The sequence below is a fragment of the Rattus norvegicus genome, chromosome 1 (assembly GCF_021556685.1).
Source record: "Rattus norvegicus strain SHRSP/BbbUtx chromosome 1, alternate assembly SHRSP_T2T, whole genome shotgun sequence".
Classification (NCBI taxonomy): Eukaryota; Metazoa; Chordata; class Mammalia; order Rodentia; family Muridae; genus Rattus; species Rattus norvegicus.
The window spans coordinates 171,427,714-171,441,562 of record NC_141534.1 but is presented as its reverse complement, the minus strand read 5'-3'; the positions used below and the strand labels follow the sequence as shown (position 1 = coordinate 171,441,562).

Below are 13,849 nucleotides of genomic sequence, written 5' to 3'. Positions count from 1 at the left end.
ATTTACATCCCTGAATGCAGCTCCTTGGATATACAATCTAGAGCCAGGGGGCTCTAGGCTTTTTAGAGAAAAAACAACTTGACCTAGTTCCTTGGATAACTGCACCAAGGATAACAATCCAAGCTTGCATTCTCCTTACATCTTGCATTGCAAACATTTGTGTAATGCGTCGCACATAATGGCCTATAATAAACATCCAATAAATCAATAAGATGACAAACAGCCATGGAAACTCATTTAGAAATAAACTGAGTGAATCCTATCTCATGAGTTCTTCTTCATATTAGATATCTAGAAGCATCAAACACAACTAGTACAAAAGCTAGTCCTTCTTAAATGAATTTCCTACACTCAGTGTAAAGCCTAAGAATGTCAATGTATGTCAAAGCATCACATCCATGGTAATCCTCTCTATATGAGCATTCTGATGTGTTCCAAGGCTGTGGTCTCAGGAAGGGCTCTTTAGCACAAATCTGACTTGTACTCCCTTTCTCTTATCCACTGCCTGCTGTAAGTCACAGCATGACTACACCTCCATCTCCTCCACCTATTTTCTCATGTTCCTCCCACATCAGAAGCTAGCAGAGAGGTTTACGTTTGCATGATTTTCTCAGTATGCTACCTCTCTTACTCAGGCATGTTCAGGGGAAGAGAACTAAACCTCAGTATTATGTCTTATGATCCACAACAAAGACTAAATATCAGCTACTACAGCCTGCCTATGATCTTGTCCTAAATGTACTACTTTCAAAGACTTCAATACACAGTCCATCAGTCAGCCATTTTAAATACGTCCTGAGACCCACAAGGTGAACCCCATTTGTCAAGAAGACATGAGAAGACAGCCACTGTGGAATTACCCCCAAGGTTGCTCCACCCTCACCTCAACTTAAGATGTCTTTGCCATCCATTGGGGAGGGAACATGCTATTGCAAGAAAAACATACATGCCACATGGGGGAAGGTTACCTATCTCCTTCGGCTTGTCCCCATCTACTCTACACTAAATGAATCATGATTGATTGTGTATTACTCACTACATGGTAGGCCACAAAATCACTCCTCATTGACTCTTTTTTGTTCTTGTTGTTTTGCTATTAGAATTATTGTAGAAGCACAAGCCTGGTGACCTGGGCCCAATTCTTGGAGGACACATAAAGGCAGGAAAGAGCTAACCCCACAGAGTTGTCCACTGATCTTCACACACACATCCACATATCATGCACACATATATAAAAACACATATATACAAATAGTATAATAGTAGTAATAATATAGGAATTTAGGGGCCAGTGATATGATTCAGACACATTACGATCAGAGTTAGATTCCTGTAACCCACATGGTAAAAGGATAGAAGTATTCCTGAAAGTTGTCCTTTGATCTCAACATATATGCCACAATTCATTTGTGTCCACAAACATACATGTGCATATAAACACATTAAAATTGATGTAAGAAAAAGTTAAACTAAAGATTTACTATAAAATCTTACATTTATTATAAAAACTGTTACAATTTGCTGGAGTTACAAATTCAAAGTACTATACATGCTGTTTTAATAATATACTGATATAACTGGTCATATTTTAAAACTAATGTTGATGCTTCTGAATTTACAACTTCTTCTACATAGTCTGATTTTATTGCATTTCCAACTTTATATTTCTATTTCTTTAAATGCACACTTAATTTAAGAATATTAAATTATCATAGAAAGTAATTTAGGAGTTCAAAATATGGATCTTTAAATATTATCTTGGGTTTTGCCATATTGAATCATATCAAAAACTCTTCTTTACAAAAATAAATTTTTCATAAGCAAATTTTTATGATTTTGTGTTCTAAAATATTATTTGCAACTATGTTTTGTCTTGATATAACTGTATTTTGCATTTATATCTACTGTTTTGTTTATTCTTGGTTTCATTAAGGCCCTATTTTAAAAATAATAAAAACCACAGGATGTCTTTTACACTGAAACTTTAGGATCTCAACATGAAGACTATGTATCATAAACATTTGTTTGTGTGCTTAAAAAGGGGAACCAATGGGCTGAATATGATCAAAATATATTATGTGATCTATGAAATTCTCAAAACCTTAATTTAAACTCATACTTTTTAAAAATGATAGTAGAACTACTTAGGTGTTCAATGCTGTTATGGGAGTTTTCTCTTTATACAGTATAGGAGAAACATATTTTGGTGAGTGTTTGCTTTTGGAATATAATGAAACATTCGTTTTCACTTTAATTGTAAATTTGGGCTCAGAAACTACTTTTAAAATATACAATCAAATAAATAAGAAGCCTCGATGATATATTAAAGTTTTCAGTGTCTATAACAAATTTTTGTTATCAGAATAATCACACATTGGTAGTTTTTAAAGTTTAAATGAACCTTATGTGTCAACTGGATGATCTATTTTGTGCTGTTTGGATAATGCTGGTTGATATGACAAACTAATCAATGCTGTTTTAAATTATCTCCAACAGGTAATGGCCACCTCCCTTCACCAAGTTCCTGCTTACCTTCTATTAAATAATCTTTTAAAGGGGTATTGGATATTTTAGAAATCAAGAAACAAAAAGATTGCTCTTGATCCTCATTGGAACAAATTTGTCAGGTGCAGATAACAACCAGCCATGTTCTCTTAAGTTCCTTACTGTACACTTGTGACAGTGCCTTTGTCCTATTTCCAGTGTGTGTCATTACTAAATCACCACCCAGAGGCAACTTAAGCTGGGCATTCTTAAGCTCCTCATAAGCAGGGGCTCCTGAGAGAGCATGAGACAGACACAGCAAATCCATCCTCCTGCATACCAGTGACTCAACATGCACAGCCTCTGGGTAAGACAGGAGAACAAAACTAAGATTTATGTCAGTTTTCCTTTGTTTCATTACTAATATTGTTTATAACCTTAATTCAGTGCATCTTCATGAGAGTCTAAGGGGTTTTCATTTCACTGAAACACTTTTGCTATAATCACAGCCTAATTTCATAAAGTGTTTCTCTTTTATCTAATATAAAATGCAACTTTTGAAAGTGCACGTGTGTGTAAATGAGAGACAGAGACAGAGACAGAAAGAGAGAGAGAGGGGGGAGGGGAGGAAAGGGGGGAAGGGGAGGGAGGGAGGGAGAGAGAGAGAGAGAGAGAGAGAGAGAGAGAGAGGCTACTACTTCTCTTAACCCAAAGGATTTTTAGATTTATTGACCCCATGCAATCTCACTTATCATATTTAGTAGCTCTTTTAATCATTTGATTTTGGTTATGTTTTCTTTCCATTGCTAAACTTGACCCTCAGTGTTTTCAAGGCTGGATCTTGACCCATAATTAATGGAATTCCTTATCTGAATTCACCACGTCACTGGCAGTACAGAAGACTCCCATGCCTTTTATATCGAGTCACTGCAAATGGCATGCTTTGGTGAAACCACATCATCTTCTCTTCATCCACCCACGTTGTGAGGTTCTTAAGCTTATTTACCTGTTAAACTCTCCTGTATACACAGTATAGTGGCTCCTCGATACAGTGTTTTTAATGGAAGGAAGCTCAATTACAATAAGTAAGCCATGCTCTCTTAAACACAACAGACTTGTTCTTGGTGAAATTCCTTGGCTGGGCAGACTGAGGAGTGGATAGTTACTTCTAATGGTTTGCAGAATTTCTACTTGTAGTGATGTAGAGGTTTGTAAACAAAAATTGAAGGTTTCCCAACACCGTAAGCATACTAAGATCACTGAATTGTATGGCTAAAAAGGCTAAGATGACAAAGTTCACAGTATGTACAGTTTTATGATTCCGCAATAAAAGTTTATGTTCTTTGCTCATATGACTCTTACTCATCAAACACCACATAATAAATTAAACCAAGTGTGGATAGGCTGAATGTTACATCATTGAATAAGAAAGAGACAAAGTAGGATGAATGTCCTTGATGAACATCTGGAAATGGGACTACAGAGATGGCTCAGTGGTTAAGAGTACTGACTGCTCTTCCAGAGGTCCTGGGCTTGATTTCCACCTCTCATGTAGCAGCTCATAACCAGTTCCAGAACTCAAAGGAAACGTGCGTGAAGGCCAGATGCTTGAGGATTCTTGTCACTCTGACTGGATTCAGCTAGCAAGGAACTATCCTAGGGATGCTTGTATACCCAGGAATCTATCTACCGAAGTAAACAAAAGATCACACCAAATCCACAGTGGCCTTTAGAAAGTTTTTGTATGTTGAACTCTATTGTGCTTAGAACACCAAGAAGCAGAAGTCATGAGGTAAGTATATTCTTCACAGAGTGGCATCCTTTGAAGTAATTCCTTGAGAAACTTTTGCTCTGCCTTCCCTCTGCAAGCACAGGCTTCCAGGCGCCTCACAGTGACTCAGCTGTCATCTTTATCTTTTTAAAACCCAACCCAGATCCGAAGGGCCTTAGTCTCTTCTAGCCTTCTATGACCATGGTTGAGACTCTCATTGATGACACTAGTTCTAAGAAAGGCCTGACACTGAATGAGTAATCAATATCTATGTGCATTCTCGATTGCATGAAATAGATCTTTAATCCCACTTTCCCTCTAGTTCCAGCACATGAGTTTGTGTAGAGAGGCACAGAAAACCTTCATGGCTCTTCTGTAAAGAGTTCTACATTCCATCCTTACCTATTTCTTTTTCTTTCAAGACTAAATATCCATCTATAGCCTATACCTAACTTTATAGGTATGAAGGAATTTCTCTGAGATCTGCAAAATCTTAAATGTTACCTGATACTGACTTACTGAGATTAGCAGAAGCAGCAAACTCAAGCCAGGAACTCATTAGTTTTTTGTATGTGTGGAGATTATTGTCACCTTCTCTTTACAAAAAAGTCAAGTATTCTCAGGCGGATTTGTTTGGTATTGATGCCATAGACTAGGGGGTTGAGAACAGGAGGCACAAGGAGGTAGAGATTTGCAAGTATGATGTGTACCTGAGGGGGTACATGGTGACCAAAGCGGTGAGTGAAAAATGAAAAGAATGCAGGGATGTAGAAGACAAGAATTACACAAATGTGGGCTCCACACGTGCTGAATGCTCGGAACTGGGCATCCTTTGAGGGCAGTCGCAGCACGGCCTGCAGAATCAGGATATAGGAAGTAGCAATGAGGACCACATCCATGCCAGTGACTGAAAGTGCTACAGTAAGACCATAGATGGTGTTAGGCTTAATGCTGGCACAGGCCAGCTTGGCTATGCCCATGTGCTCACAATAAGTGTGAGGGATGATATGATGGCCACAGAAGGGTAAACGTTCAATGAGAATGACAAAAGGAAAGACAAAGAGAAGGCCACGAGTCACACATGCCAGACCAATCTTCCCAATTACTACAGCATTGAGGATGGATGTATAGTGAAGTGGTCTGCAGATAGCCACATAGCGATCAAAAGCCATGGCCAGCAGAACAGCTGACTCAGTGGCAAAAACTGCATGAACAAAAAACATCTGGGTGAGGCAGCCATGGTAGGAAATAATATGGGATCTGAGCCAGAAGATAGCCAGCATTTTAGGCAATGTTGTTGAACAGAGGACCAGATCAGTAATAGAAAGCAGGCACAAGAAGAGGTACATGGGCTCATGGAGAGCTCTGTCTGTTATAATGATGTAGAGGATGGTACCATTTCCGACCAGAGCAAGGATGTACATGGAGCAGAAGGGAATAGCAATCCAAACATGCTGGTCCTGCATCCCAGGGATCCCGAGCAAAACAAATGTGGAAGGGTGGAAGGCAGTTCCATTGGGGATAGAGGCAGAAAGCATCATGATGCGAGGTGAAGACCTTCTTCCTAAAAGTGGTTAGAAAATGAAAGGATGGTATCTTAAATACCGTCAGTGCCTACTAAACGTCCATTCAAATTCTTGTTATTCATTCATGCCAATGCTGTGCAAATTCATGCCTTCTTTGTTTCTAGTATGCATTATTAAAATTCTTTAAGTGACAGTATTCATTTCACTTCCAGCATCGCCTTCTTCTAAGACGGCTTCTACACTAGGTCCCAAATATTTTGACATAAATGCAGTCAACTTAACCTTTCTTAGTGCGCACATATTGTGTAAAATATTTTGTATTCAACTTCTCCAGCTTGTCCTCTACCATCTTGTGTTGTGTTCTGGTCACTAGCATGAATTATAATCCTCACATTCTTACTAATAGAAGTATCTCATCACAGAAAGTAGCGGTCTTCTACAGAGGAAAGAGATGAAGGGTAGGCATTTATTTTTTGAAGAACTGTTGTTAAAGGCTTTTTTATAACTGAACTGTCATTTTGGGTCTGGCTTATTCTGGTGACCGTATCTTCCCCTCATTCCTTCAGACTAAATGTTGTCACCTATGGAACCCCACAGCATCTGTGATGGCCTTACACATATCCACCACTTTGTAAATGGTTTCTCATTAACAATTTCCTAAAGTATCTAAATAAAAAGTGTGATCCCTTTCCTTTGGGGATGCTAACACAAGATATGCAAGGCTCCCCCTATGCTTGCTTCTACCTCCCCACAGAGTATATTTCACCTCATATTTAACCAAATACTTCATGTTCTATCATGTTGGATGCTGTGAAATATCTGACACATGCTTTCTCAAACCATGTGCTTTTCATATGGCATTCTTTCTATACAAAAGACTGTTTCAAATTTGTCACCTGACACACTGTTGTCTGTGTGGTGTTAGCTGAATACATTTTCATCTGACACCTGCTCTCCTGTAGTAGTGTGTACACATACACACACGCACACACACACACACACACACACAGAGAGAGAGAGAGAGACAAAGAGACAGAGACAGAGACAGAGATAGAGACAGAGACAGAGATTAAAAAGATGTAGAAATTTTAATTCCTTAATAATCGTGTTTCCCCAACCTCATCCCTGTTAAAATGAAGTTTCTGAGTCTTGTGTGCCTTACAGACATTAGAATAATAAATATTGTTTGAGTAAGGCTTGGACTCAGCAGTTAAGCTTTGGGATATATGACTTGGATAAATGACTGTTGATGCCAAGAAGTGCATGCTGACAGGAGCTTGATATAGCTGTCTCCTGAGAGGCTCTGCCAGAGCTTGACAAATACAGAGGCAGATGCTTGCAGCCAACCAACCATTGAACTGGAAACTGAGTCCCCAGTGGAGGAGTTTGAGAAAGGACTGAAGTAGCTGAAAGCGTTTACAACCCCATAAGAAGAACAACAATATCAACTAACCAGACCCCCAGAAGAGCTCCCAGGGATTAAACCACCATCCAAAGAGAACACAGGGATGGACCTATGGCTCCATCCACAAATGTAGCAGAAGACGGCCTTGTGGGGCATCAATGGGAGGAGAGGCCCTTGGTCCTATCAAGGCTCGATGCCCCAGTATAGGAGAATGTCAGGGCACGGAGGTAGAAAGAGGTGGGTAGGTGCATGTTGGATCACCCTCATAGAAGCAGGGGGCAGAGGGGATAGTGGGTTTCTGGAGGGGAAACCTGGAAAGGGGATAACATTTAAAATGTAAATTTTAAAATCCAATAAAAGAAAAAGAAATGAAAAAAATGGGAAATTCTTCCTGAGAACCTTTTTTAAGAACAAAATAAGATCTTCCCTCTCTAAATGTATAATTTCTACACTGTATATATTCCAGGAAAAGCTCCTATCACATCTTATTTAATATACTATAGTATGGATAATATTGGTTAACTATTAAGATTAATAATTCATAAATTAATTGAAATTGAATTTATATAATACACACCTGTCTGTTTCTAGAAATAGTATATGGATGGGCTTGCTGAGAGATTGTCTCCAGAATATTCTACTTTGGAGGTTTAGATTACAAGATGTTAAAGCCTTTCAGTCCCGATATCACCCAGATAAATGGGGTAGCTCTGGGACAGGCAACAAAGGAAAACAGACTCGTGTGGGAAGCATGCCATGTGAAAGGTATGCTGGTTTGAGAAAGCCTGTCTCAGACACTTCACGGCTCGATGCTACATTAAAGTCATAGGTGCAGTAAGTAGACATACTAAACTAAGAAATGTCACTATAAAAATAAAACACTGCATTAGCACATACTGTGAAGAAATGTCACATAAGCCAGTTTCTACTCACAGACGTCATCCTGCAGAAAATGATAGCTATTCTCCAAATCTGAATCTTCTTCAAATTCTTCAAACATCTTTCAGGCGGCTTGGCTTCCAGTATTATCACCCTGTTACAGATCTTGTTCTGTAGTCCAGTCTGAAACATGAGAGCTAGAACCTAGATTCAGATTGCCTAGGTTCAAAATATGTCTTTGCTGCAATTACTTGCTAATTGTATTGAGTGCTTTTTAAAAAAATATTCCCTTCTGTCCTTAGAGTTTTAATAAAACACAGATAACAGTGCTAATTACTAAATCAGAAGGCATGTGAAATCTGTGGTGTCACCCAGATAGCTAATGCACATTCATTAAAACATTCCCCGATATCTCTCATGATTTCAAAATCTAAAAAGCAAAACTTTATTTGAAAAAGTCAATTCGAAAGCTGTAACAGCCTTTCTCGAGTTGTGCACTTCAGCGTAAGTGTACTATGATTTGAACATTCCTCAAATCGATATCACTTTGAAAATATTCAAGGCAGGTCCTCATTTAGCTAGCTAAGTACCCGCAATGTATAAAATGGAATAACTCCCTTACAATCCCAATCCTACCAACCTTCCAGCATTGTAGAATTCCTCTCATTCACTGCTTGGAGGTCAAGGAACTATTGTAGCATTTTGTGCTATAGCTAGCAGAGATGTAAGAATGATTACACTTCCTTTATTGTGTAATGTAACTAAACGTTATCTTTATTAGGAAATCAGTCACCAATTTTCACCAAGAAAATGTTACAATTAGGATATATTTGCTTGTGGATCTCTAAAATTTATACACATGAAATTCCAAGGCTATCTACATGGGGTAAATTAAATTTAAAAGGTATCATACTGTGTAGACAAATTGGAGTTTCTGGTGATACAGTGCAGCTTCTTACAAAGGCAAGAACAATGTTACACATTAACAAATATAAAAGCTGTTGCATACACTCAGTTGGTTTGATGTGAGAACAAGGTGTAATTAATATTTTACTGTCTATAGTTCCTCATAATATCATGTTTTGTACCTTAAATATACAATGACTATTTTTTTATGACTCCGGATGTGCTTACCTTGTAGTTGTTAGGATGATTGTATCTAGAAATCCATGTACCCTATCTTGAGACCCCAAGGAAAACAGCCACAGGAAAACCTGCCACAGAAAGGATTCATGCACACACACACACACACACACACACACAGAGAGAGAGAGAGAGAGAGAGAGAGAGAGAGAGAGAGAGAGAAGGAGCTTGCTTATGAAATGTTGTTATGTATGCAGTATACATTGTACCTACCCAGATACCTGAGATATTCAAGGAACTAGCTCTGTAGAATAGGGATCTGTTTGAGGTGACCTAGAAAGAAGTGAGAACAAACAAACAAAAAAAGCAATCAGTACTTCTGCATGGCTGTCATCTCTCCTGCCCTCCCCTACCTCTCTTCTTGCCTTCACAGATCTATTTTTTTACTTCATTTACAATCCATTATTGTCATCAAATACTCACCGCAGTCTCAGTGGTCAACAGAAACCTCTACTCAGCACATACAACATAGTTCCTGGCATGTAAGGTCTGATCCTTTTTACCCTTAACTTGTGATGGTACTCTTGGTCCAGAGAGGATGAGGTTTCCTCAAAACACTAATGGTCCCAGATGCTAAAAATAGAGTTAAATGTTCATATATGATCTCAGGGGACATATACCAGCCACGGCAAAATCTGCTTTTCAAGTGTGAACATTTGTTCCTAATTCAACGGAAGGAGGTACCATAGCCTTACACTAATGGGATAATAGACTCCCAGACTTTGGAAAAATAATATAATCCAAGTGTGTCAGGCTGTTGGTGAAAGTAATTTTGGAGAAAGGAAGGAATCAATGAGTAAAGGAAGCACCCAAAGTGATAGATAGATAGATAGATAGATAGATAGATAGATAGATAGATAGATAGATAGATAGATAGAAGATGAGTTGAATGTGCAGTTTTGTTGTATTGTCTAACATTTTATCATCTATTTTCAGGAAGAGATATATCTAATCTGAATTCCTCCTGGTTGATGTTGAGGTTGATCACTTCCTTTTGGTATATTTTCATGGTAATTTTTTCTTATATTCCTCACCTAAGTACACAAGGAAATAAGCTATTTAGTTACTGCTTGTTATGGTTCAGTGTAGGTAAAAGGGGCCAAGGAAAAGACACCCTACTCATGACTTTACCCCAAGCCTGAGACCAGGGAGAAGGGAAAAACATTCTGTCCCTGGCTTGACTCTGAGTTTTGAGACATTGAAATCCCCATCCCCCAGAGCCCCACACCCCTGAATCAGCATTAACAGTCAAACAATTTTTCAGAGTTGAAGGCCAAGCAACACTTCAGGTCTTGCTGTGCTTTTCCATTAGCTCACTGTGTATGCTCCAAACACCCTATAAACTCATCCCGCTACTCAGAGCTCTGCGTTCTCTCTGTATTTCTCCCCCAGTAAATCTCTTGTGTGAGATCCACTGCATGTGACTTTGTGGTATTCCTTGGCTACCAATTGTCAAGATGGCCTTGCACCAGTAAAACCCTTATACTGCCATCATGATTTGGATAGGCTTTCCTGATGCCTGTACTTCCCCTTGTGGTCTGAGATGACCTGGGGCCCTCATCTCCATCCACCCACAACAGATTGACCTTCTGACTCATAGACTGCTCAGCATCCCATCTACCAGCAATAATTCTCTAAGTGTCCCCTGTGGTTTGTAGAAAAGCTTCCCTGAGTCTGAGGAAGTGACCATGGAGCATCTGGCATCCCTCTGATACTCTTGGAGGTGGAGGTACTCCAGCCATGGTCTTTAGAGTTACCCACACCATTCCTCACCCCCACAAATCCTTGGAGCTACAATTCTGAAGCTTCCTTAGGCCCAACTTAGCTATTGCAGCCCTTTCTTCCCCCTTCCCTTTTCTGTCTCCCCTTAGGAGCTGCTTGTAACCCCATTCTCTATGTCCTTGTAGCTTTTATGACGTGATGTGACTTTCTCCCTAGGATGAGACTTTATTCCTGATCTTGGTTTTTCATTGCCTTCTGGCTGTGTTGAAAGCCCTGGTACCAGGTACCAAGTCTCCTCAGAAAGTTAGCCATGACCACTGCTGAGGGCAATGATAACCCACTAAATGGCTTGGCCTTCATTTTGTCCTTTCTGAGTCCTGGGAATGCCCTCAACCTCAGGTCAATGCAATCTTTTTCCTCCCCCTCCCCATCTACAGAAAGAGTGGCATCCACACCTTTTCAGTTGTACTTGGGATGCCTCTCAGAAAATGGCCAGCCTCTACACCCAGAATCCTATTTGAAGGACCCCAAACTTATCCACTTTTATAATCAAATTTGGCCTCAATATCCCTTAGATGACCAATCAGAATGACTGCCTAATGGTACCCTAGATACCAATATTACTTGGAACCTTTTCAACTACTGTGAGAGATCAAGGAATTGGAAACAGATTCTGCATGTCCAGGCTTTCTCTTATCTCTGCTCTGAGTCCTCTCTCCATCCTTCCTGTTTTCCTGATCAACTCTTTCTAGCATGAAGCTCAAACCCAGATGATTCCTTCCAACAACTTTCCAACCAGCCAATGAGACCCCCACTCTATAGCCTCAACCCGCAGCTCCTTGTCCTCTTTTATACCCTCTGGTCTCTCCTTTTCCCTACCCAGAAATAAAGCAACCTAATCAAACTTCTCTGGTACCCACTTCCAGCCTAGTAGTAGCCCATAGTCCTCTAGGTACTCATTCCTACTCCAGCATGGAATCCCTCCCCCATTACTTCTCCCTCCCCTACCTAACCCAGCCATAGTCTCCCTCTGTGGGAAGTTTCCAGGGTAGATGGCTTGGTCAGAATTCACGCCCCCCTCCTCACTAAGTGAACTCTCTCAGATAGAAAAAAAGATTGGGGTCCCCTGCTGCTAATTCCTCCACCTTTTGTGAAGAATTTCAGTATGTCACCCTATCTTACAAACTCACTTCCGATGACATTTATACTATTCTCACCAACAACCTTCTCCCCAAGGAGCACAGGGAAGTTTGGGAACAGGCTAGGATGCATGCAGATAAAATCCACCAAACTAATGCCACCATTCATTCAGGGCTGATGTGGATCTGATCAGGAACTGAAATGAAACTACAATATCTGGGGAGGGGACATTTTCACTAGAGATTCATTTGCAACTTGCCTTTGGCCACTCTCTGTAAGGCTGCCCTGAAAGTGGTAAATTATGAAGTAATTCAAGGGGTCATTCAGGAAAAAACAAAAAACAAAAACTCCTGTCAATTTCTAGGCTACCTTACAAAGGTCCTCTTACAATAGAACTGTGTGGATTCTGAGACTCTGATGGAAAACAATTTTTCATGGTCTACTTATCCCAGAGATTCCCTGACATTAAGGCCAAACATAAATGCCTAGAGAAGGGACCCCTGACTCCACAAGCACAAGGCACAAGGCACAAATGAATTCATTTTCTAGTTGCAACTATACCTATCTTCTCCTATAACCATTTCCACTATAGCACTAGTTAAAACCCAGAACTCCTCGAAGTTGAAAGTAGACTAGTTGCAGAGACTGGAACACAAAGAGAAGGGGATGGGAGAGTAGTTGGAAAAGGGTACATTATCAGAAGAATAGGTTCATGGTTCTGCGGTTTACTGGAGCAAATACAGTTAAGAATAATAAATCAAACATCATATTTCTATCTTCTTGATCTGCCATGTCTGATGCACATGTGAACTCACAAAACCTGCAAAGATCAAGGCAGCTAAAACTTCCGGTTGGATGAGAGGGTACCCAGACGCTACCATTGGCTGAGTATAGGTGGTTGACAGACGCTGGGGGAAGAAGAGTCATTCTTCTTTGGAGTAGCTTCTTTGGAGGTTGTCTATGCTCCAGTGGATGACCCCATCCATACTCATGTACACATGGACAGCATTAATTTGGTTCAAGAGGGTAATACGAATAAGTATATAACTATATTTATCTGATGCATAGTTATATATGTTATTAAAATGATAAATGACCTATAATTATACCTGAAATTATTTTTGAGCCTGTTCTCTGCTGGAGAATGTTGTAGGCTCAAAGGTTTCTGTTCATTGAAAAGTGCCTATCTATTCTCCTTTAAGCAGTTGCTGATGATGTTATAAGCACTTTTCCTAGAGACTGAGTTCTCTCTGTTGTGGGTTTGTCTTCATTAAACAAACATCATACTTAAACACTTTATCCATTGTCTACGGTGTAATCTGGGCAAAAAAGTTATAACATTATAGGGTAATATCTTTTAAGATTCTTAGTACCTCTGTATCCTGACGTAAAGGTTTACTACTTGTACTCTTAATATTTATGTTTTTAACAAAGAATATTCTTAGAGCCATTTGCTATATGTGATGCTATACCCTGCTGCCATATTTTGCTTGTAGAGTCTTTCATTATTTGGAAATACTGGGGATGGGACCATACTTGGAACCTAGTCATCCCTGGTATTTTTGCATTTATTCTGCTTGAAACAAATAATTTCATTTTATCTTATCTCCTAATCTTATCACATGTGGTAAAATAATATTATACATTCGGTACAACAATATTCTTTAGACAAATGCACCAGTGAATTGAGTACATTTCTGTCTTCCATACTTCTACTATACCTATCTAGAGTCTCAGTTGGACTGATGTCCAAGTCGAGTCTCTAATACAGATTGTAGC

At 39.5% G+C, this 13,849-nt stretch overlaps 2 protein-coding genes across 3 annotated transcripts in view; both read right to left on the bottom strand.

Annotated features, from left to right (window-relative positions):
- Or52u1 (olfactory receptor family 52 subfamily U member 1) overlaps positions 1 to 13,849 on the bottom strand; it is a 33,439-nt gene that overhangs the window by 4,255 nt on the left and 15,335 nt on the right. Inside the window, exons 3-4 of one of the 2 annotated variants that reach the window (XM_087658775.1) lie at positions 9,422 to 9,481; positions 8,120 to 8,248 (exon numbers count right to left, since the gene is read on the bottom strand). In XM_087658775.1, coding sequence (XP_087514901.1) covers positions 8,120 to 8,128 — 9 coding nt within the window. In that variant the 5' untranslated portion in view covers positions 8,129 to 8,248; positions 9,422 to 9,481. Of the gene's footprint in view, positions 1 to 8,119; positions 8,321 to 9,421; positions 9,482 to 13,849 lie in introns of those variants that run through there. The other variant, XM_087658773.1, reaches the window with a different exon arrangement.
- On the bottom strand, positions 4,843 to 5,796 carry Or52d3 (olfactory receptor family 52 subfamily D member 3). The gene has a single exon (NM_001000547.1). It carries the CDS (start codon positions 5,794 to 5,796, stop codon positions 4,843 to 4,845), a length of 954 nt encoding a protein of 317 aa, NP_001000547.1.